Below are 23,851 nucleotides of genomic sequence, written 5' to 3' on the forward strand. Positions count from 1 at the left end.
CTGCACTAGCCCAGGCGGGTGCTCGCCTCTTGCGGTCCCGGGCAAGCTCCCGGGATCCACCAGCCTGGTCCCGGGAAGAGGGGGAGGGCTGGGGGGCATCGGGTGGGTGGCTCGATCCGTGCCAGGTGCAGGGTCTGCTGGCTGGGTGCTGGCAGGCTTGCACCTGGCACGGGCACCATAGCCAGCCCGTGCCCCTTTAAAGGGTCCAGGGCCAGGAGGGGGGCAGTAGAGTTTCCCTGGTGTTGGCCAGAGTGGCCACCAGGAAAACCTGGGGAGGGCTAGCCTCCCACTAGTTCGAATTAAGAGGCTACACACCCCTTAATTCGAACTAGCTAGTTCGAACTAGGCTTAATCCTTGTGGAATTAAATTCGAACTAGCGGAGCGCTAGTGTAGCGCCTATGAAAGTTAGTTCGAACTAACGTCTGTTAGTTCGAACTAACTTTGTAGTGTAGACATACCCTCACAGAGTGCTGACCCTCCAGACTTTCTCCTAGGAGGCCTTGCTCCTACCCAAACTGCTGACCTGCTGGGCTTCTTTCCAGGATTCCCTTCCCCCATCTGATTCTCTCCAGTCTGATTAAATCCTGTACTTAATTTAATCCCAAACTACTTCCAGTACAGCTGCTTCAGGGCTGGCCCTTTCCCAGCCTGCCACAGGAGACTTCTTCTCCCCTGCCACCTCTTCCCATCAGGGCCTATCACAGGAGACAATCTGCCTCCTATAGCTCTCATCCACAAATAAGCTCTCACCCATCTGGGTCTGATAAGTGAACCAAGCCACTTGATCTCAGCTGATCATAATCCACTGGGCTGGGAGGATAGCTGATCTGCCACAGGTAAGGCTAAGTCCAAATCTTGAAGGACCAGCAAGCTTATGACAGGGCCCAAGCCAACAAATCCTTACTCACAAGAGTAATCCTCTTGATTTCAGTGGGGCTGGTATAATGTAAGGACAATGCAAGGACTAAAGGTCTGCAAGGTCAGCCTCAATGTTCAAACCTGCTTTTTCTCCTGTTAGACCTGAAGAATTGATACAGTGATGGAAGAGGGGGAAGGCTTCTAGTCTTCCTCACGCATCATCACAGAATTGTTAAAAGTTCCACAAACAGAATCTTTATTGTTGGTGTTGACTGGCAAGCAAGCAAGAGCCCAACTTGATGTTTAGTACCCTGGCTCAGTTTGCATCACTGACAGCTGTGAATAGAAGAATACAGCTTTTCACCTGCGAACTAAACAAATCTTCAGTTCAGGTCAGGGAGAGACCATAAACATGGAACTCCCCAATGCCACACTGACAGCCACTTCTCAGGTTAAAATTGCACTTTTGGCAAAACTGTACCTTTCATTCCTTTATTCACTGTGATACAGGTTCCTTGCCATGTGACATTTTAGACAGAGGATGCTGGATGTAGTTTTTCTTTACTAATCACAGCTCTTCAGAAAACTTCTCCGTGTCACAGTAGTACATTCATTGTACAGAAGACTGCCAATCTAATTTAATCAAATGCATCCCAAGACTGCTCTCCCTGCCTTTTTTGTACCATCACAGAACTCTTGGTCTTGATCTCAGGACACTTGTTCCTGAAATACATGAATAAAGCTTCTGTCTTCATTGCTATTGCTGCTGCTCCCACTTATGCACTACATGGCCTTTTTCAAACTTTCATTCTGTATCTACCACAGAGGACTGGACTTCATCTTTATTTGATCATTTCAAAGCACCTTTGAACCTACATAGGCAACACTATCTTTATCTGATTACATGCTGATGTTCACCGGCTAGTGACCTTTGGCAATAACTATTTTCTATTTTTTAAGCTTATTCTTGGCAAGACAGCCCAGTTCTGCTGTAGACAAGGGTCGCTCTAGTCTAAACCAAGGTTAGAAGACATTTTTTTCCACTGCTACCCAAGGATACGCCCCTCAAAACACTCCCCCCTATGCTGATTGATTGCCTCTATAATTTTATGTCACATTCAGTCTTCTTACCCTCACTTTCGAGGCCTTGCACAGTCAAGCCCTTGTGTATAATTCTGCTCTCATTACGCTTTCTGCTGTCTACTCTCCTTACAAGTTATGTATTTTTCTTGCTTTTTTGTCCCTATGCCTGGAATGCCTTCGTTCTTTTTCTGCATTATACCATCACTTTTTTTTCATTCTGGTTTATCTTTATTTTCCATGCAGTTTGACAGTAGCTAAGTAGATGGGAATTTTTCCATTTACTTTAACAAAAGTTTGAATGGACCCCTAAATAAGGGTATGTCTACACTGCCACCCTAGTTCAAACTAGGGTGGCTAATGTAGGCATTCGAACTTGCAAATGAAGCCCGGGATTTAAATATCCCGGGCTTCATTTGCTTGTTCCCGGGCGCCACCATTTTTAAATGCCCCAAAGTTCAAACTACCTGCCCGCGGCTACATGCTGCAAGGAGGTTTAATGGTAGTTCGAATTAGGAGCTTTAATTTGAACTACCTAGTCCGTGCCGCGTATAGCCGTGGGCAGGTAGTTCGAACTACGGGGCATTTTAAAATGGCGGCACCCGGGAACATGCAAATGCCTACATTAGCCACCCTAGTTTGAACTAGGGTGGCAGTGTAGACATACCCTAAAAAAGGATGGTCTTGAGGTTAAGACATGAGATTAGGATAGCTGGGTTCTAGTCTCCCCTTGTAAAGGGGTCTATCGGGGTGCCCCCTGGCACCCTGTACTCTCCGCCTGAGTCTCGTGCTCCCCTCACTCAGAGGTTCACCGTCTGGCATCCCCAGTCAACTATCTTCTTGGCCCACGGGGCCCCTTTAACATCAGGGGTCTCCGGGCTTCCCGTAGCAGGGAGAGGGGGATCCGGGCCCGCCCCCTCTCACGGACCCCAGCCCAGGGCCCTAAGAACTCGGAACGCTTACGGCGTCCGGTCCAGCTGGTGGGGCATCTGCCATAACACACCAGCCCTCAGGCTCCCTTCACCTGCCCTGAGCTGCTTCCTCTCCCTGTTGCACTGTCTCGCCGATGCAGGCGCTTACCTCCGCAGTTTGGGTCCACCTCCTCCTCGGGTAGCCATGTCTGGCCTTTTAAATCCCCATGCCACTTGTGGCCGGGGGTGGAGGGGCTCCGCCCCCTGTACGCGGATCTACTTCCGGCGGGGCGGCGCACCCGCCATCTGGTGCCGCCCCCCGCGTAACGTCAGGCGTGGTCTTGGCGGGTGCAGGCCAACATCTATGGGCACAGAGCTGACAGAACATAGCTCTTTTACAAGGCCTCTGCAAAGCTCTAAGAATAAGTCAAAACCTTTTTTCAATACTTTCCTTTCTTCCTGAAGCCTGAATTTCTATTTACTTGATTACTCATGCTGTATCATGAGATTTGATTGGATAAATTAAAAGCCGTTTTAAAATCCGCTTTATATACAATATTTGTTCTGAAATAACATATATTTAATCAACAAAATTAAAATTGAACAATTGCTAAATCTTTCCATTTTATAGTTTCAATAATAAACCCCTAGCTTCCATCTACATCTTTACACTCCTCCTATATCCACTCCTACTCCCCTTGTTCATCCGTCTTCCTCCCAATTTTCTCCATCTTCTGATGTTACACAAGTAGCTATAATTATGTTTTCAGAGCACTTTTAAATGTAAGCAGTCTGTTGTGGGAGAGAGCTCTAAAGTATTTTAAGATTAAAGGGCTTAATGAGAGAGAGCGAACACACATAAACTCTGCGGCCTGGGACCACCCGGCGCATCACCGCTCACCCCGCGCTGGGGCCGCCCAGTTTGTCCCTGGCGCCTCCGGTGCCTGCCCACACGCCGCCGCTCGTAGTGCGGCTGGTGCCGGGGCTTCTCGCTCCGACCCCTGGGTCGCCGCGAGGGCAACTTCCAGGGGGATCAGAGTGCGGGGCGCCTCTGCCCTGTCACACCCCTCTACCAGATCTCTTGGGCAAGTTACTTCTCCTTTCTGTAACTCAGCTGTAAAATGGTAGCAATGATACTTCCCTACCCAAAAAGGCTGTTTTTTATTTCTCATTAATATTGAGCTCCTCAGAGAGAAAGTGTTAAACAAAGTATATCAAAGCCAGAGCAATGAAGTTTAATTTCAACGCCACACATTGAAACTTAAGAAAGCAAGAAATTATAAAAAGAAAATAAAAAACCTCAATCCATTTGGTCCAATATCCTTTGCCCTATAGTGGAAAACAAAAGGCACAATTTTTCATTTCACAGAGGCAAATTGCTGGAAAAAATAAAAAGTGGTTGTGTTATCTGTTAAAAATTTGTTTCCTCTTACCCAAGACATAAATCTCACTGTTGACTACAGCTGTGCTGAAACGGTATTTGGAGTACTTCATTGGTGCGCACTCTGTCCATTTGTCTTGGCCTGGGTCATACTGCAACATTCTGTTACTTAATCGATCCAGCTCATCGTCAGGGAGATCCATCTGTATGAAATATGACAGCCATATAATAATACAACATTTGGAGCCCTCTGGACACGCCTGCGTGCAATTAATCACAGCAGACAGCTGAGCAGATAAATAACATAAACACATCAATTATAGCTGCGAAGTGATTCATACTCACTACGATTTAGCAGCACCCATGACTTGTGGCTGGAAGTACATTGTAGAAGGCTGATGAATAACAGCGTGTTTATATTCTATAGCAAAAAAAGCTAAGGATTTGGGTAACAACAAAACATCTATGGGCACAGAGCTGACAGAACATAGCTCTTTTACAAGGCCTCTGCAAAGCTCTAAGAATAAGTCAAAACCTTTTTTCAATACTTTCCTTTCTTCCTGAAGCCTGAATTTCTATTTACTTGATTACTCATGCTGTATCATGAGATTTGATTGGATAAATTAAAAGCCATTTTAAAATCCGCTTTATATACAATATTTGTTCTGAAATAACATATATTTAATCAACAAAATTAAAATTGAACAATTGCTAAATCTTTCCATTTTATAGTTTCAATAATAAACCCCTAGCTTCCATCTACATCTTTACACTCCTCCTATATCCACTCCTACTCCCCTTGTTCATCCGTCTTCCTCCCAATTTTCTCCATCTTCTGATGTTACACAAGTAGCTATAATTATGTTTTCAGAGCACTTTTAAATGTAAGCAGTCTGTTGTGGGAGAGAGCTCTAAAGTATTTTAAGATTAAAGGGCTTAATGAGAGAGAGCGAACACACATAAACTCATTCATGGGGTTACTACATTTGATCTTTTTTACTGTTTTTCTAAGGCTTTGGCTACATTAGACAGCTTTCATCGACATAGTCACGTCAACACAGCCATGTCACTAAAAATCAGGCAGTAGCATGGCTATCTGTTGGCTCTTTTGCTGACAAAATACTTCTACCCCCAATGAACAGCATTTGTGCTGTCGGCAGGAGAGCACCCCTGCCGACAATGTACTGTTCACACTGGCACTTCTTGCATAAAAATTTTGTCTTTATTGGAATGGCTGTTTGCACCTCGAAACACAGTTTTGTCGTTCAATTGCCAATATTGACATAGCCATAGGATATGTCTACACTATGCTGCTTTTAGCATCCAGTATGTGTTGACACAGCCCTGACATTAAAAGTCAGCATGTGTGAATGCTGTTTGTCAGCAGTGTTACCAGCAAAATGCTTTTACCCCCATAAGTGGGTTTCCTGAGGACAAAGCAATGTTCACACATGCACTTGCTATGACAACATTTTGTTGTTCACGGGGTGGGGGGTATTAAGCATTCATGAATAACAAAAGTTTTGTTGAGTAAATGCAAATATAGACACAGCTTTAGTATAAAGACACTCTGACACCATGGCAATGGTCAAGGAATAAAAGCCTACACAATTAAAGTAATTTACACTGAACAGGTGAATGCATTGCTTTTTGTGTACAGGACACTCAACTTCACACTTTCTTGCATTCTGCTCCCAGCATCTGCAACCATTTCACTACTCTCATCAGCCAACTCCCAGACCTATCTGTGATGGAGGTCCTCACTCCTGGACATCCTCTGGCTATCCAGTAGAGCATCACAATTACATATCTACTGCAGTTCCCCCAGTGGGTTTTCAGTTAGGACAACAAGATAGATGTGTATGGAACAATGCCTAATAGGATCTAGTTTATTTAACCCAAAGATGGAACACTATACAAATAGGCCTCCCTCTCCCTCTCTAGCTGGCGGGAGAGGGGCCTGAATTAATTTTAGTCCATCAACCCATTTATGTTTAGGTCCCTTACCAGCAAGGCCCTCTTGTTCCGGAACCATCTTCTGGAGCTGGGCCTTTTGTCATTGACTGAGAAAGGTTCTCTCCTTCTGGATCAAAGTCCCCACAGAGATCAAACCATGACCACGCTTCCTCAGAACAGGCTATAATTCCTCTGATCAGGGGCTTCTCTTGCTACCTGATGAAATCCTTCCACAGGGTCCAGAGGCCACTGACCCCTGACATTCATAGCTCCTCCCGTTTGAAATCTCTCCCATCTAGGAATATGCTTCATTGGTTTTCCTTCCTAGTGAGTCCCTTCACCAGAATCCCCCTTGAGAGCTTTGTCCTTGTGATAGTTCCTTGCTCCAGAAACCTCTCTTCTCTAGACCACCCTTACAGGGAGCAGCTTCCTTTTATTATGCCCAAGAGAACTGTGAATTGACATGTACACTCATGGCCCTACAGCAATGTTATATCATTAATGTTTGTCAAGGCTGACTGAGAGAGTGGTCAGGGTTGTTGCAATATAAAGGTAACTCCTAACCTGAGAAGCTTTAATATGCTTTCATACTTCTTATTTGATAATATCATACATACACAGCAGTGTTATTTCGGATTAACAGTCTGTATCTTCATAATATTGAAATAATGTCAAGCTGGAGGACTTCTTACTCCGATTCCTGTACCCCTCATTTTACAAGGATAAGGGAAGTCGGAGGAAGAGTGCTGTACCTCGGACTTCCTGCTGTGTAGATAGCACCAAAAGCCAAAATAAACTATTTCGACTTAAGCTACGCAATTGACATAGCTCAAGTTGTGTAGCTTATTTCGGCTTTAGCCCTGAAGTGTAGACATGTCCCAAGTACCTGAGGGGAACGTACTAATATTGAAGCAAAGCAACTACCACTGAGGCATTGGTCTTAACATTTTTATTTAACCATTGTGGCAAATGCATTCTGACCTGTGCAGATAGATACTTATGTAACCAGGCCAGCTGACATGGTCAGGGAAGGGGACAGTTGCCCCGAGGCCCAGTGAATCAAAAGAGCCTGGGTCTCACAGCCATTACCACGGCTACCGCAGGAGCAGTGGCAGCAGCCAGAGCTCCAAGCCCTTTAAATTGCCACCAGAGTGCCATGCAGAATGCTTCAGGTGGCTGTGAGGGCTGGGCAGGGGAGGCATGGCGCACTCCAGGCAGCGCTGAGGGCTAGCCAACCCCAGCACTGCCCTTTCCACCTGAGGCCCCACCTCTTCTATTATTCTATTGCCTCCTTAGGGATTTGCACGCTCAAAATATCTTAGATACAAATTATATTTGCTGAACATGTTTTAGTCTCAAATTTTTAAAGATTTGTTTCTAAAAAGTGCTCCCAAGCCAATGAAATGTGATCATATTTTTGATACCCTACTATCAACACCACACCTTATATATGTTCAAAATAAAATCTCGCAAAATATTTGGTAGAAAATTGCACTGTGACAAAACTTTTTGTTAAAAAACAAACATCTAAAACCAGAAAGTTTTCCCCAGAAGTGGAGCTGAGCTTTGAAGCCTGTATATGAATTGGGCCCTGAAATTTACCAGAGTTTAGAGGGATTTAATTTTGGATTCTAGTCTGGGCCCATGTCTTAAACCATAGAACCACAGAATTAGAAGGGACCACAAGGGTCATCTAATCTAACTCCCTGCCAAGATGTAGGATTTGTTTGTGTTTCTTATTTAAACAAAACTATTTGCTGATGATAGAAAAGCTATAAAGGTCAATTACTAATTAGTGGGATATGAAAGTGCCAGGCACAAGCCAAGTATAATCATTACCATAGACAGGTTGTATTTTTATTTTTTCTCACTAAGAAATTTCAACTTATCTTGCAACTGAGATCTTTTAGCTATACATAAAGAGCCACAAAATTATGCAGCACACAAGCCATGATAGGTAGCTCCCATATAATAAAATAATTAGCAAACTTCTTTACCTGTGGTGTCCAGCCTCCCATCACGTAGAGTTTATTATTTACTGTTACCACAGCATGGCAGGCCAGTTGCACTGGAAGAGGTGCCACACTTCTCCAGCTATCTCGCTCCATGGAGTACTTCTCAACACAGTTTGTGACCAGATACTGGTTTTTCAATTTAATTTGCCCTCCTATGAGATACAAGTCATTATGAACAGTGCCCAATGCATAGAGTTCACGAAACTGAGCAGTACACAAACTTTGCCAAAACCGGTTTCCTCTATTGTGGTACCTGTAGGAAAATCCAAAATTAGAAACTGTGGTTCTGATAAGTTCATACCAATTTTGTATTTAAATTTCCCTTCTCCAGTTTCAGATAATGTTACAGTGGCAACAGAAGTTTTTTCTCTTATTAATAGAGAAGAAAAGTTTCTAACCTTGAACTCGGTAGGATTAATTATGAGCATCAAATTACTCACACGCGTAAGTGTTTGCACTATCAGGGCTATAGTATGGATTTAGGAACCTAATTCTAGGCACCCAAGTTTGAAAATGCTGACCATAATTAAAGCGTCCTTATTTTGCATGAGCTGAGCAATCATAAGTTCAACTGCACTCAGTGACAGCTGCAGTAGCACCTCTGAAACAAAGGCTGCATTTATTTCAGTGCCTAGTTATGGATTTATGTTCCTCAGTTCAGGCCCAATGTTTGCAGATGTTGGCTTCAGTTTTTAATCTGTCTTGATTCCTGCTAAGCTCCCATGTTCCTTACCATGGATTTATCTGAGGGAGGACTAAGTAAAAACAGAGTGAAGGTTTCAGGATATATTTTTATTCATTTATTATTATTATTATTATTATTATTATTATTATTATTATTACATTTTAGCTCCCATATATCATCAGTATGGTATAGTTAAAGTTGAGTGTAGATTCACAGATGACCAAACTCATTTGTTAATTTCAGACATCAGCACCACTATGAAATAAATGATCTGGAGGAATGATCCAGGAAAGAAAATATTAACAACTGGTGACCTTTGAGTTAAGGGAATATGAGGTACACAGAAAGAGATTTAGGACCAAATTCAGCTAATTTTACTTATTCCATCTAAGCCAATGGGCCTTCTCATGAGGTAAAAGGGTCAGAATTTGGCCTTAAATATAGCCGGAGATGCTTCAGTGTTTCGTGGAAATGGATGGATTTCCCTTCACAACAAATTGCTTTGGGTAACTAAAATCTGTATCCAAACATATGAAGAGAAGAGTGCTTTCACTAGTGCCCTTTTCCTGTTCCTGAGACATTATTTAGAATTTAATTTTAAAAACAATTATTCATTTCTCCCTCCCATTTGCGGATACAAACCTATAAATTTCAATGTTCTTGGTTTTTTGTCTAGACATTTTGGCAGCACTGGCCTCCCCTGCCACAATAATATCATTGTTCTCAGTGACAACACCAGTACACACACTTCCTAACCCCTCACCATACTTTGGGGAGGAAATGAAGTAAGTCTTTTGGGTTGCAGGAGCATAACAAAAACTGGCATCTGCATAGCTACCATGTCTTGATCGAATCCCCAGAGAATTATTGCCAATGCAAAGGAGAAGATTGGTGGTCTCCATGCCATAACGAAGACTGAGAAAGGGGTGGTTGGATTTCTTTATCATTTCTAACGCTCCATCAATCATATCATGACATTCTGAATTAGACAGAAGCACTGTGTTCCTTTTCCGAGCTTCCACTAGGAAAGAAGGGCTTACAAGTTCCAGTCTAACTTGCTTCAAAAGTTCAATAAGGTGCTCGACACGTGATTTTCTGCTGTGGTTTACCCATCTGAGGACCAAGTCCAAAATGCTCTCCTCCCGAGATACATTCAGATCATCTGATCTTATGAGACTCAGCAATTGCTGTGCTTCAATCTCTAATATTTCTTCATGCAAGCTCACCTCAGCAAAGTGCTGATACAAATATTGTCTGGCTTGATCAGACAAATCTTCTGCCCCAATGTGCTTTGCAAAATAGTAGATTCCCACACAGTTGGAAGCATCCATGTGGTCCATCATGTATTTCTGACACATACTGAAAACATCTTCCATCTGCATAAAAAATGCAGCAACAGCAACACTTTGCACATTGGAATTAGTGAGGTGCAAATCTGCACTGTACATGTATTTGAGTATTATAGACACGCTCTCTGCTGAGATGTCATAGAGTACCACTTCTCTTTGGGTGCACTCAAGCAAGCCACATGTAAACATGGCTTTGAAATAAGGACTGAAAGCAGCCAATATAAGTTTATGGCAGGGGAACTTCTCACCTTCTGCTACAATGACCACATCAATCATTTGTGTTAATTCTTTCATACTGTTTAATTGATCCAGTAAAGTCAAACTATGTCGCTGCTTCCTTTTCTCTTCAGTCTTGTGATCCATGATGAAATGCAAGGTTTTCTATTTTTAAATCTCTTCAAGGACTTGCTTGATTTTTGGAAGGGCTATTTGCATGTCTGATTGCTCTCAAAGTGATATGCCTTCATGATAAAATATTTCTGGGGGGAGGAAAGCATATAATTTTCTTATGAGAATAAATCCTCTGACAATTGAATTTTGCTGTTAAATCCTAATGATGGTAAGCATTTCTAGAAGACAGGTTATAAAACATGAATGCATACTTGAGCATTTATAACAATTTTATTTTCAAACTGAGCTTCATTCCAAGATGAGGGCTGTATTTTTTCACTGTCATTTTTGATGCATGAACAAATGAAATATAGTTTTAATTTTTCATCTAAAATCGATACATATTTTAATATTCTGACTGGTCACTGGCATTTAATAGAAAAAAATTATTGCATAACAGTAATGTTCTAATGATAGAATGCATGCTGCCAAATATTTATGCTATTGTTTAAAGAGATCTGAGAAATTAAAGATTATGTCCCAACTGGAACTAAAATTATAAGGACAAATCCTGCAGGCCTCCCTCAGTCAAAATGCTTACTATATCGTGTGTAGACATCCACCTACCTGTTAATTAACTGAAAATTATGCCCTATGTTTCTGCTAAGCCTAAAAATCAGCTATACATATTGACACTCATCAACTAAGCCCATTTTGACGTATGCTGTCAGGTTAAAACTCGTACATTTTATTGACCTTACCTATGTGACAAATAGGTTTTACATCTCCGATTATTAAAATGGAAAGAAATTGAAAATGTACGTATCATCATTACCTTTTACAGTATTCTCAGGCTGGATTCTGAGAATCAAGTGGTCAGTTTCACTTCTGTTTATAGTCCTTTTAGAATCACTTTCAGGCTATCATATGGTAACACAATGTTGCCCAATTTGCCTTGGAAACTGCAACCCAGTGGGAGTTCTGTACATGCCATTAGTGCAAGGTTGATCCCTAATTAAAGCCTTTTGCCTGCCTTGATTAGTTTTAGATGTGATAAAACTCCAAGGGAAAAAAATATACTTTCAACTTCTATAATTTTATCTCTGCCATTTGGCTTACAGTTTCTCTCTTCTATCCCTTTTTAACCTGACCAGTCACAGATATAAAAATGAAATAAAAAGGGCCTTATTTCAGGGCACTTACACTGGCAATTAACTGGAATAACACTTTGTCAGGCCCCAAACTTTCAAGACAAAGGCCAATTAAATGATCTTTGGGGTGCCATCCTTTTCTATTTTCTCCTCTCAGTTTTCTTATCACTAAAAAGAAAACCCAAACCTCCCTTTCAGAGTTCTATTTTGGGGCTCTCTGCTGTGTCTTCTCTTAGGGCCTGAACCAAAAGCTACTAAAGCAAATGGAAAGATTCTCAATGACAGTATGTGGTTGTGGATTGGGCCATACAGCTCAGCTCTTGCACACGCACCCCTGGAAAAAACAAACAAACCTGTCCACCACACAAACAGGGTTGCCAGATGGTTTCAACAAAAATACCAGACACACTTGATTTTACATCATAATCTACATTACATCTTATTTAGAAAACACCGGACATTTATATTCTCTTGTTTAAGTTTTCTCAATTTGTTTCCTGAACAGAAAGCTCAAATACTGGACTGTCCAGTTCAAAACCAGACACCTGGCAACCCTCACCTTCAGACACACTGAGAGGACATATTTGAAAATGTGGATCTTGTACTTTAAACTGCTGAAGATGCACCGCTGTAGTGTTTCAGCACAGACACTTACTACAGCCATAAGATGGGTTCTCCTGTCGCCGTAGGTAATTTTGTGTCCCTGAGAGGCAGAAGCTAAGTTGATGGAAGAATTCTTCCATCTACTTAGTGCTGTCTACACCTAGTGTTAGGTCAGCTTAATTATGGGACTCAGGAGTGTGCATTTTTCACACGTAGGGAGCAGTGGCATAGCCAGAAGGGCCCACTTGGGTGGGCCCCGACTTTGGGTAGGTGGGCAAAAATGGGAGGGAGTGGATGGTCGGATGGGGGAAAGCCTTGACCCAACCTGCTCCCCAGCCAGAATGCCGGGGCGGAGTGGGATAAGCCCCAGCACACCAGCCCTGCTTTCTTGCTGGAGCACTGGGAAGGCCTGGATGCAAAGTGGGTGGGCCACAACCCACTCAGGCCCATTTGTGGCTACACCCCTGCCTCTGAGTGATGTAGCTGGGTCCACCTAGCTTTCTAGTATGGACCTGCCCTCAGATTCCATATTAGTTGAATGGAAATAGTCATCTGACTAGCCTGCTATCTAGTTGCTTATATGGCTTTCATGAAGCTTAGTCACCTCTATGAAGTGCCTTCAGATCTACACCCAAAAATTACTATTAAAAATAAAATATTAAAAAACCTATTTTTGCATTTAACGTCTTGGTGGCTTTTATCCTTTGTAAAATCCCTTAAATTCTTTCCAGCTTAACAGCACCAAAGGGCCAACCCAATGTTAAAATGAATCCCTTCTCCTCTTGGGCCTTGCCCTGCGGTGTGGAAATCCAAGCAAGTTTTATTTTGAACGGAACCTTAAATCATTACATATTGCTTGCTGATTTCTTGCTGATTTTGGCACTTCACTGCCAGAATTTCCGTAGCATTTTCAGAGAAGCAGTGCATCTCTCAGCATGGCAAAATAATACAGTTTAATGAAACTTCCAGGCACTTAAAAAAACAAATAAACAAGCAACCAAATCCCCCCCCTCCCGAAAAAAGAGAGGGAGAACAGGATGTATAAACTCCTACGCTGAAGAGGAAGGTGCAAGGAAAGCTCCACCTCCTTGAGTGGCGGTCATGTATTGGTTATTATTTACACATTTGTCCTTTAAAATCTCCAATGACGGAGATTCCACAACCTCCCTAGGCAATTTATTCCAGTGTTTATCCACACTGACAGGAAGTTTTTCCTAATGTCCAACCTAAACCTCCCTTGCTGCAATTTAAGCTCATTGCTTCTTGTCCTTATGCACTCACCCCTGCCTCAGAGCCAGGCATCCCCACAGCATCCCTCATCCCAGTGCACTCTCCTCTCCCCCGAGACAGGCATCCCCAGTGCCAGAGCGCCCCACCCCAATCAAATCACCCCTGCAGAGCCAGGCACTGGAGGAATGTGACAGCCGGGTAAGGAAATCTTACTTTTAAAGTCACTGTTCCTGCCACCTAGCCCTGCTGCCTTGGCTCACAGTGTGTAGAAGGAGGCATCACATGGCCAGCTCCCAGGTCTCTGCTCAAAGGGTTATGTGGGCCGGACCAGCGTGCACTCTGCTCCCATCCTAGCCTGGCATGAGGGCGTGGCACCCAGCAAGTGCCCCCTACTGCCCTCCCTTCACTACGCCTCTGCTGCGCTCCTCACTCCCCTGTCCCTGCCAGACGCGGCAGAGGAAAATGATCCCCGCTGGGCTTCCCTCTGAGGGAAACAGGAAATACCGGACATTTCACATGTCTGGTATTTTCTTTTTTTTTTACCGGACGGGGGACCCAAATAATGGACAGTCTGGGCAAAACCAGACACCTGTCAACCCTACACACAGATATTGAATGTCACCTTGTAGTTCAGCTCTCTTAGGTCAGACAGCTGATCATTTTGAAACCATCAGTGGAACTCTTCAATGCTCACTGCCCCTTACAGACTTCAGTGGGAGTTTTGTCTGCAAGCAAATGGGCCCAGGAGGCTAACAATAGTGGGCTTGTTTCTTCATTAGTTCACACTTTGTATAGCCATTAACATTTTTGTGGTGCAGGTGCAAAACATGACCACCAATCCAAGTGTGTGAAGAATTTCAGGTTCACTACCATTTCACGCTAGGGTAAATGGCTGTACATTATATAAGGTAATACAGATTCAAGCCCACTGAGCCCATAGAAAGGACCTGTTTTTCTGCTCAAACTGAAGTCAATGTGTAAGGCGCCCCGCCGCCGGAAGAAGGGGGGAGGGGAAAGCCCCCCCTTTTAACCGTCCTATTGCCGGGCGCGCCCCTCCTGCCGCTCAAGGGTTTTGCAACCTTGCTAGTCCCACTGTGCTATGCCACGCACGGATTACACCGCCACCTATGCAGCTGCCACACACTGGGGGAAGGGGGAGAGAAAGGGGGTCCGGGCCCGCCCTCACTCCGGACCCCAACCCAGGGCCCTGGAGTCAGGACACTGGTCCTCACTCACAACGGGGGGGGGGTCTGCGAACCCTAAACTCCCCCGCTCATGGGTTCCGCGGCCCCGCCCTGGGCTGCTTCTTTCTCCCCCCGGTCCGTCCCCTCCTTATCCTCAGCCCCCTGGGTTTAGCCGCACCCAGGGCCGCCAGTACCCGGTCTCCCCCGGCTCCTCCCGGGCTGCTCCGTCTCTCCGCTCTCCCCCTCCCCCCGTCCGGGCGGCGGCTACTTTTAAATCCCCCGCCCAACGCAGGCCGATGACGTCTCGCCCTGCGTCATCCGCAGGCGCCGTGTCCCTCCGGCGCTCTGGTGACGTCACGCTCGGTGTGTGGCCGGGCGGGCACCGATTCTCCCTGGCGCTCAGGCCTCCCGGCCCTGACAGCGTCTCTCCGGGTTCGGGGCGCCCCCGGGCCGCGGCCGTCTCCGGGAGTGGCGGGGCTGCCCCGCCACACAATGTTATAATTCCACTTTAGTCAAAGGAATAACAAAGGGCAATGACAATGGGCAGACATTCGGTGGCCTTTGTCCCCCACTGCATCTCTAGGCTCAATGCCCAGCATGCAGAAGGGTATGCTGAGAGAAAATCCCTGCATTTCTGTTCTCCCGCTAGCAGGGACAGTCATGAGTCAGCCTCCTACTCAGGGCAGTAGCAGATGCCACCCTGCGTCTTCCCCTGCTGGCAGCCTTCTCTGTGGGTTTGAAAAGAATAGTGGGGCTAGCAAAGATGTCACTGAAGAGAGGCTCATTTGGCAAGGGAAGGGAAGAGGGCCCCCAGGTGAGTGGGGGAAAGGCTGGAGGAAGTTGGTAGAGACCCAAGGGGATACATAGGGTTGGGGATTGTTCTTAGATCTGAGGATGGCTTGCTTGGGGTGAGTGAGGAGGAAGAACATTAGAACATGTGGAGGGAAAGTAGAAGAAAGAGGTATGGAAGGAGAGACTTAGGTTTATCTACCCACCCACCCATCATCATCACATCTGAGGGCCTCCACTCTCCACAAGTGTTGAATAATATAGCCCTGTCTGCCTGCACTATGAGATTTATCATGTTGGAGAACCCTGTTAGAACACAGATGTTCCTCCCATCATGGTTATGCACTTAAAATAATGTGATCTGACAGTGCTGTTGGGGCCTAAGACTAAACAATGGGCCTGAGTTTGCACTGTATTAAACCAGTGTATCTCTGTTTACTACAGATTTGCATCATGGTATTTGAGGGGAGAATCCATTTCATTTTTCTAAACTGTGCTACAGCCTTTCTGAAAGACTTTAATTAATCCGTGCTATCCTGTTTTGATACTATCTGTAGTGACCCCAATGAACTTAATACTATTTACATACTGTATCTTTATGTTTATCCAAAGGGAAATAATGTGAAGGACATAGTGGCTTTGTAATCTTTTCTTTGTGCCTTACAACCTCCCCAGTTCAGTATGCTATGACTTAGAGATGCACCCATATAAAACCAGTGTGAGGGAAGAATGAAGCCTTGTAAATCTGCCTGTGCCAATGCACCTGTAGAATCATAGAATACTAAGACTGGAAGGGACCTCGAAAGATCACCGAGTCCAGTCCCCTGCCCTCATGGCAAGACCAAATACTGTCTAGACCATCTCTGATAGACATTTATCTAACCTACTCTTAAATATCTCCACAGATGGGGATACCACAACCTCCCTGGGCAATTCCAGTGTTTGACTAACCTGACAGTCAGGAACTTTTTCCTAATGTCCAACCTAAACCTCCCTTGCTGCAGTTTAAGCCCATTGCTTCTTGTTCTATCCTCAGAGGCCAAGATGAACAAGTTTTCTCCCTCCTCCTTATGACACCCTTTTAGATACCTGAAAACTGCTATCATGTCCCCCCTCAATCTTCTCTTTTCTAAACTAAACAAACCCAATTCTTTCAGCCTTCCTTCATAGGTCACGTTCTCTAGACCTTTAATCATTCTTGTTGCTCTTCTCTGGACCCTCTCCTATTTCTCCACATCCTTCTTGAAATGCGGTGCCCTGAACTGGACACAATACTCCAACTGAGGCCTAATCAGCATAGAGTAGAGCAGAAGAATGACTTATCGTGTCTTGCTCACAACACACCTGTTAATGCAACCCAGAATCATGTTTGCATTCTTTGCAACAGCATCACACTGCTGACTCATATTCAACTTGTGGTCCACTATAACCCCTAGATCCCTTTCTGCCATACTCCTTCCTAGACAGTCGCTTCCCATTCTGTATGTGTGAAACTGATTGTTCCTTCTTAAGAGGAGCACTTTGTATTTGTCTTTATTAACCTTCATCCTGTTTACCTCAGACCATTTCTTCAGTCTGTCCAGATCATTTTGAATTATGACCCTATCCTCCAGATTAGTCGCAACCTGTATCTGTCATGTCTAGCGGGGTTGGTGTGATAATGAGAGAGTACTCTCACAGACCTGAGTTAAGGAATCATGTCATAGGGTAAGTGATTTGTAGACAGGCCATAAAGCCATGCTGTACCCACTGTTTAAAAGCTGTTATAAATATAGTCCTAATCCTGCTCCCAAATCCTGCAAACACTTTATAGGACTATTTAAATAGGTACCGTATTTTCTGGCGTATAAGACGACTTTTTATACTAAAAACATCCCCCAAAAATCGGGGGTCGTCTGATACGCCGGGTATAAACATACAGGCAGTCCCCGACTTGCAGGTACGAATGGGGCTTTTCTCGCCCCGGAGGACACGGACTGCGGGACCTCGCGGTCCCGCCGCCCGTGTACTCCAGGGCGAGAAAAGCTGCTCCGCGTCTCCCTGGTCTGCAGACCAGGAAGACACGGAGCAAAGCCGCGGAGGGGCTTGGGCAGCCTGGGCTGCCCCGCTGCCCGAGTCCCTCTGAAGCTTTGCAAAGCCTCGGGGGAAGCCGGCAGCAGGACAGCCCAGACGCGCCGCGGCTGTCCCGCTGCCGGCGTCCTCAGAGGCTTTGCTCCCGGTGTCCCTGGAGCAAAGCCAGGGAGGCGGAGGGGTCCCGCACCTCTGAGGCTTTGGTCTGCTGGGAGGGGGGGCACACTAGCTGCAGCCGTGGCAAGGTCCCGCGCCTCTGAGGTTTTGCCAGGCTTTTGTTGTGGACCCTGGGGCAGAGCAGCTGGGGTGCTGCTGGTTGGCCTCTTAAGTGGGGGTAGTCTTATACGGCGAGTATAGGCAAAAACCTATGTTTTAACTAGAAAATTAGGGGGTCGTCTTATACGCCCAGTCGCCTTATACGCCGGAAAATACGGTAACATTATGCACAAGCAGGATCAGGATTTCAGGGTATGTCTACACTGCAGAGTTTAAAAACTTCACTTACTTCCACACTGCAATCATGTTCCTTCGAGAAAAAAAAAAAGCACAAGAACAGAGGGTTTTTTCCGACATTCGTTAACCTCTTTCTATGAGGAAGAAGCCTTTTTTCGAAAGAGCTCTTTCAGAAAAAGGCATGTGCGGACGGGGAAGTGGGAGGTCTTTCGAAAGAAGAGGAAAGAGGAAAAAGCACAGGTGTCCTGCTGGGCACTCCATCCATAGTAATCACAGCTTAAATGTGAGATAGCATCCATTCAGTGTGGACGCTATCTTTCGAAAAAGCAGATCACTTTTTCAATGCGCTTTTTCTGTGTGGACACCCTCTTTCGGAAGAAGTTTTTTTGGAATATCTCTTCCAGAAAAGCTTCTTCCAAAGAAGCCTGCAGTCTAGACATAGCCTCAGTTTGCAGCTCTCTGAAGCATTAACAAAAGACTCTAGGCTCATTTTCATTAAAAAGCCTATCAACATGCACAAACTAAAGTATATGAAATTACCAAAAAAATCTACTGAGGGGATCCATATGGCAGAGTCCCTATCTCTCTGTAGTACCAAAGTTTAGAAATCATAATTATGTCCCATATGAGGCAGGACTGGGTAACTACAGTAAGTACCAGGCTCAGGACTGTGCTTTCAGTTGTTAAGATGTTTACATAAATAGTCATCATGCTGTTTTAGCAAGTTGTGGGAATTTCTTACACTGAACCTACACTATAAGGCAGACACATTTAAAGAGAAGTATTTCCTTGACTTTATCAGTTCTTTCCATTTTCCAAGACTTGAACTCAACACAACAAATTGTAACTTCATAGTCTCCCTGGGGGCCAAATTCTAAGCTTATGATTCAGTTTGTATTCAGTGGAATGAAATAAGAGTTTTGCTGAAATAAAGACTTATGGGAAATCAGAAAGGACTTTAGGATTTGGGGGTTGAGCCATGTGCTTTTGAAAGGTGACAGTATAGCCATTTCTTGCTGTCTACATTGAAATTGAATATTTGAGAACCTGATCCAGTAGCTGATTTCACTGGGAGTTCTGCATATGTTGGAATTATAGGGTTAATTGGGTCTTAAAGTTGAATAGCAAATGATTTTTAAGTAGGAGTTATCTGTTTTGTTTTATACTTTGTTATGAAGTAGGATGAAAATTACTTCAACCTTAACTACAGAGTTAATGTTTTTAAGATCTGAAGTTATAATATTTATTCCTCCTCCTAAGAATGATGCATTTCTTTAGCCTCCTCCAATCAAAGATCTCAAAGTGCTTCCACAAACATTATTGAATGAAACCTTGCCACTCCTTTGTGAGGTAGCAATTTCCCCTCATTATATGGATGGGGAACCTTTGGCACAAAGAACTGAAAGGTTACTGAGAAAAAGTGAAGATAAACCAGGAATAAAATTGGAGGAAGAAGGGGAAAATCCTTTCACTGATTTCTGTGGGTCCAGAATTTCACTCCTATACTTCAGCTACAAAACCATCATTCTCCTCCTGACTTCTAGTTTAACATTTCATTTAGGTGAGGTAACTGGAAGCACATTACTATTCTCACTTATACTATTGGAAAAGTTATTAAAAGGATAATAAAATGGTACTGCTCTGCTTTCTGCTCTGGTTTATAAAGGGAAAAGGTGTGTATTGAGTGGATAAAGGGGACACAAATGTAAATTGCAGTGAGATACTGTATTTATATCAAGCTGTCAGGGGTTAGATATCATTATAAAACCTCCAATACAATGCTTGACTATTTTGTAATATCACCAAGAAGCCCCAAATATACTTATAGCCTTGTTTGCTATTTTCATATTTTGTTGTTTGTGAAAAATGGGTCCAATTTCAAATCTTCAATTGCAAATATTACCTTATTTTGTTTTTGATTTTCCTCCTGTTCTAGTCTACTAACTTTATTTTTATTTTACCTTGTTTTGTTAATCTTATTTAATATTATTGTTTGTGCAATGCACCTTATTGTTAATAAAAATAGTGCATACTATTATGAAGAAACTAACGCTTATCCTCTCCAAGGCTCTGGGATACTGCATGAACAGTTAAAAACATAAATACCCATTTGTGATCTCAGAACCTTGAATTCCAGCTTTTATGAAGCTATCATACTGCAAGTATACTCTGTCCTTGATTCTCAGTTCCACTACAGTCCCTTTGTGCTTCTGCAATGTAAAGGGACTATAAACTACATGGAATTGCCTTCCCTCACCCCATTTCCTTTAGATAGAGACATTTCTCAATTGGAATAGAGTCAGCATTGTGAGTCTGTCATTCCTTCTTCATCCCTATACAGAAAGCATGGCTGAGGGAAAAGGATGTGGATTACCTCTGTGTGCCAACAGAATAAATAGAGAACAGAATAAATCCTTGTGGAAGATGGCAGTGAGGCCTTGTCTACATCCATCAATCTAACCTACTCAATTTCAGCTATGCAAATAGAATAGCTGACTTCGACATGTCTTCTGTGCGGTCAAGTCAGTGGAGGGACTACTCTCCCATCGACTTCACCTACGGTTTTCATATCGGTGGAGTACCGGAGTCAACAGAAGAGTGCTCAGAGACTGATTTATCACGTCTAAGCAGACACAATAAACCAACCACCAGTGGATCAATAGCTCCACCCTGTAGTGAAGACAACCCCTCAGATGTAAGATAGAGCGGCCTTCAAGTCAATCCCAGAATCTGAAGGTGGTACAAAGTCTTTTTTATCTCATCTTCCTTTGGGGTTCTAACTGCTCAGTCAAAGCCAAGAACTAGGGACTCTGCTTACATAGTCTGTATGTTTTCTATATTCTGGTGGGCTATGAAGAAAATATGTTGTTTACATAAAATTGTACACCCTGGCTATCAGCCACTGGCGAGGTAAATCAATATTAGGGTGATAACATTATAAACTGTGTGTTTAGAATCCCAATATTAGATTATTGTATGGCCATTAGACATTGTTAGCAATGGTCTTTCCTTTCTATAAAACCTCCACCTAAATGACTTAGGAACCCAAGTCCCATTTTCTAAAGTGATTTAGGCTTTCACTGTGACACAGGTCCCTAAGTCATGCAGGGATTTTTGAAAATGTTGCCCATAGAGCCTGATCCAAGTCCCAGCGGAGTCAGAGGAAGGACTTCCATGGATTTCAGTGGGCGCTGGATCAGATTTATAACCAATATCACTGTTCATTGCTGTAGGAGATTTGCACTTAGGTCCTTTGAGCTAGAAGGGATGGGAATGATGAGCCTTTAAGTTTTCTGAGCGTGTAGACGTTGCAAGTAAAATTTGTACTTGGGATGAGATTGGCCCATATAACAGACAGTGTGAAAATGCTTCACTCCATGTATTTTTCCTCTTTCAAAACCCTTTAATGTACATTTAATGCCATCCTGTGACATCGGAGAGTATGATCTTAGGCAATGTGAGTTCTTATGCGCCCCACTCATGAACTGCCTTCTGCTAGAAAGCTTATTGCTAGATGTGCTCTAGATCAACTCTCTGGTGAGCCACAGTGTGCAAATGGTGTGCATGAGAGCAAACAGTCATTGCTGAAAAGCAGCATACATGACCGTGTGTTTCGTACTAGGAGGTATATAACCATATAACTGTTATAATCCTGTTTGTGTGTATTGTACCTTTAAAATGCTAACTGCTATAAGCAGAGACTGGCAGCCATTTTGTGTTGTGTTGAGGTCAGATTGTTGTATAGAACACACATACACACACATTGCTCCCTCATGCTCACTTACTTTTGTTCTTCTTAGTTTTGTTGCTTAAACTAAACTAATCTTAAGCAAAAATAATTTGGACTTAATATAGCATTTTGCTCTTTGTGTGTGGAGAAACATAATGCCTAACACTGGGTTTTTTTTTTAGCATTTTGCAATGCTACAAAAAAAATGTTAGTGGTGTCTTTGATCACTAGACACTTGTTGGAGATACTTCGATTGCTTTTCAAAGGGGTTGTGTGATGTGTGGTCCTGAAAAGATCTGGCACTGAGAGCTGCATTTATTGCCAGCCCACAACCCTGAAGTGGAGTTAGATTAATACTGATTCAATCTCAACAAACACCAGGAATGTTTTTTCTTTAAAATGTTAGATTCATACGCATCACAGAGCTAGGAATGAAATGACTAAGTAGGCTACCTTTTAATGATGTCTTAGCATGACCTTAATTCAACAATGCTCCAAAACCCTGAGAAGTCAATGAAGAGATTCCCACTGATTTTAGTGAACATTATATCAGGCACTTTGTGCCCATAAAAATTAGCACAAGCAAATTCCTGTGTGGACAGTTTTTGTGCATAATTTTCAATGGTACATGACAATGATGTAAGTTATACACACAATACCCATTTTTATCCAGTTTGCATTGCACTTTGCAGATGGCTTTTGCATATATAAAATTATCATTTGCACAGAGAAATGATAAAAGTGTATGCATGAGTATTTTACATTTCCAAAATTATATGTTCAGAAAAAGAAGTCATTTTTCCAAAATTTGCTGTTAGGTAAATCAATTTTCCAAAGCTCTCGAGTTTCTCTTTTGGCTTGTCTAACCATGTTTGAAATACCAAAAATACTAGAAAGCTGGAAATATTATTCATGTTTTTGCTTTTATAAATTGTTTGGACTATTTTGCAATTACACTATGTGTGATTTAATGATTTGTATAAACCAATTTCCACTTAATTTTTTTAAATAGGCAGAACTTGTGAAATGTAATTGACAATAATTACTTGAGTCTTGAAACTTTGCTACCCAGAGCAGTCATTTGGTTAGTGTTCTCAGAGTTAAAATCTCCTGACAATCAACAGGGAGATTCAAATATCTTGCTAATTGTAGTACCCTGACCCCTTGACATCAGCATTTCACTAGTTACTGTGCAATTTATTTGACTCTATCTTTTGCTATAACTTTCTCTTGTTTCAGTGTCAGTCAGTAGCAGGCAAATATTGGAGGGCTATACCCCTCACCACTCCAAACACGTAGCAACCCAGCAATGCATGGCACTGCTATGTTAAAAGTAAATCAAGAACAACCTCACAATATAGACTATATGCATAAGAACCTCACAATTCACAATGAAACACCTGCACTAACAATTCAGAACTCCACAGTCCAGGCCAGACCGAGACACATGAAAATCCTAAGACAGCAAAGCAACTGGTTCTCCAAGAGCTGCTGCTGAAAACAGGGTTAGAAGTGTATGCAGTTTTCAGATTTGAGGAGAGTACAAAGGTACTTTCATTGGTGTGTGCAGCACAGGGACCCCTGAGTTTCTGCATCTACAGAGAGTCTCTGTTTTCACAGTTACAACAAACCCCAAATAAGTACAAATAAACCCCTGGTTTGTTGTTCTCAGAGGTTCCCATACTGAGATCCCCGGGAATGTGTCCAACATGACCATTTTGAAATCTACAGAGAGCCCTATATGGAAGCAAGAGGGCCTTTGTTTCAGTACCTCCAGGGGGTGCCCAACAGGTCCAAAGGGCTCCAATTTATCTGCCCCGTGTAACCGCCAGTTTTGACACCCCGAAAGGTCTCCCTAAGATCTTCAGCCCCCGTAACCTTGCCCATTACAGTAACACCCACCCAACAGTCCAGAGTGGCACATGCTTATGGCACATGAGCCTCAGCAGGAAATCCCCTTTTCTCTCATGCCTAGAGATGGAAGTGAATATATCTACCTTTCTGCCTATTGTCCCCGATGCCTCTGGATCCACATATGTCTGGGAGACTGCGTGAGATTGGGAAGTAGCCAGGAA

General features: G+C 43.4%; 1 protein-coding gene across 3 annotated transcripts in view; it reads right to left on the reverse strand.

The window, feature by feature from the left end:
- Positions 1-23,851, reverse strand: part of KBTBD12 (kelch repeat and BTB domain containing 12) — a 54,936-nt gene extending 31,085 nt beyond the window's left edge. For 2 of the 3 annotated variants that reach the window (XM_075938807.2, XM_006120219.5), the window contains exons 1-4: positions 23,774-23,851; positions 9,530-10,715; positions 8,185-8,455; positions 4,284-4,434 (exon numbers count right to left, since the gene is read on the reverse strand). In XM_075938807.2, the coding sequence (XP_075794922.2) occupies positions 4,284-4,434; positions 8,185-8,455; positions 9,530-10,599 (1,492 nt within the window). In that variant the 5' untranslated portion in view covers positions 10,600-10,715; positions 23,774-23,851. Of the gene's footprint in view, positions 1-3,719; positions 4,180-4,283; positions 4,435-8,184; positions 8,456-9,529; positions 10,716-23,773 lie in introns of those variants that run through there. The other variant, XM_075938808.2, reaches the window with a different exon arrangement.

This window comes from Pelodiscus sinensis, chromosome 11 (assembly GCF_052426305.1).
Source record: "Pelodiscus sinensis isolate ZL-2025 chromosome 11, ASM5242630v1, whole genome shotgun sequence".
Lineage (NCBI taxonomy): Eukaryota > Metazoa > Chordata > Testudines > Trionychidae > Pelodiscus > Pelodiscus sinensis.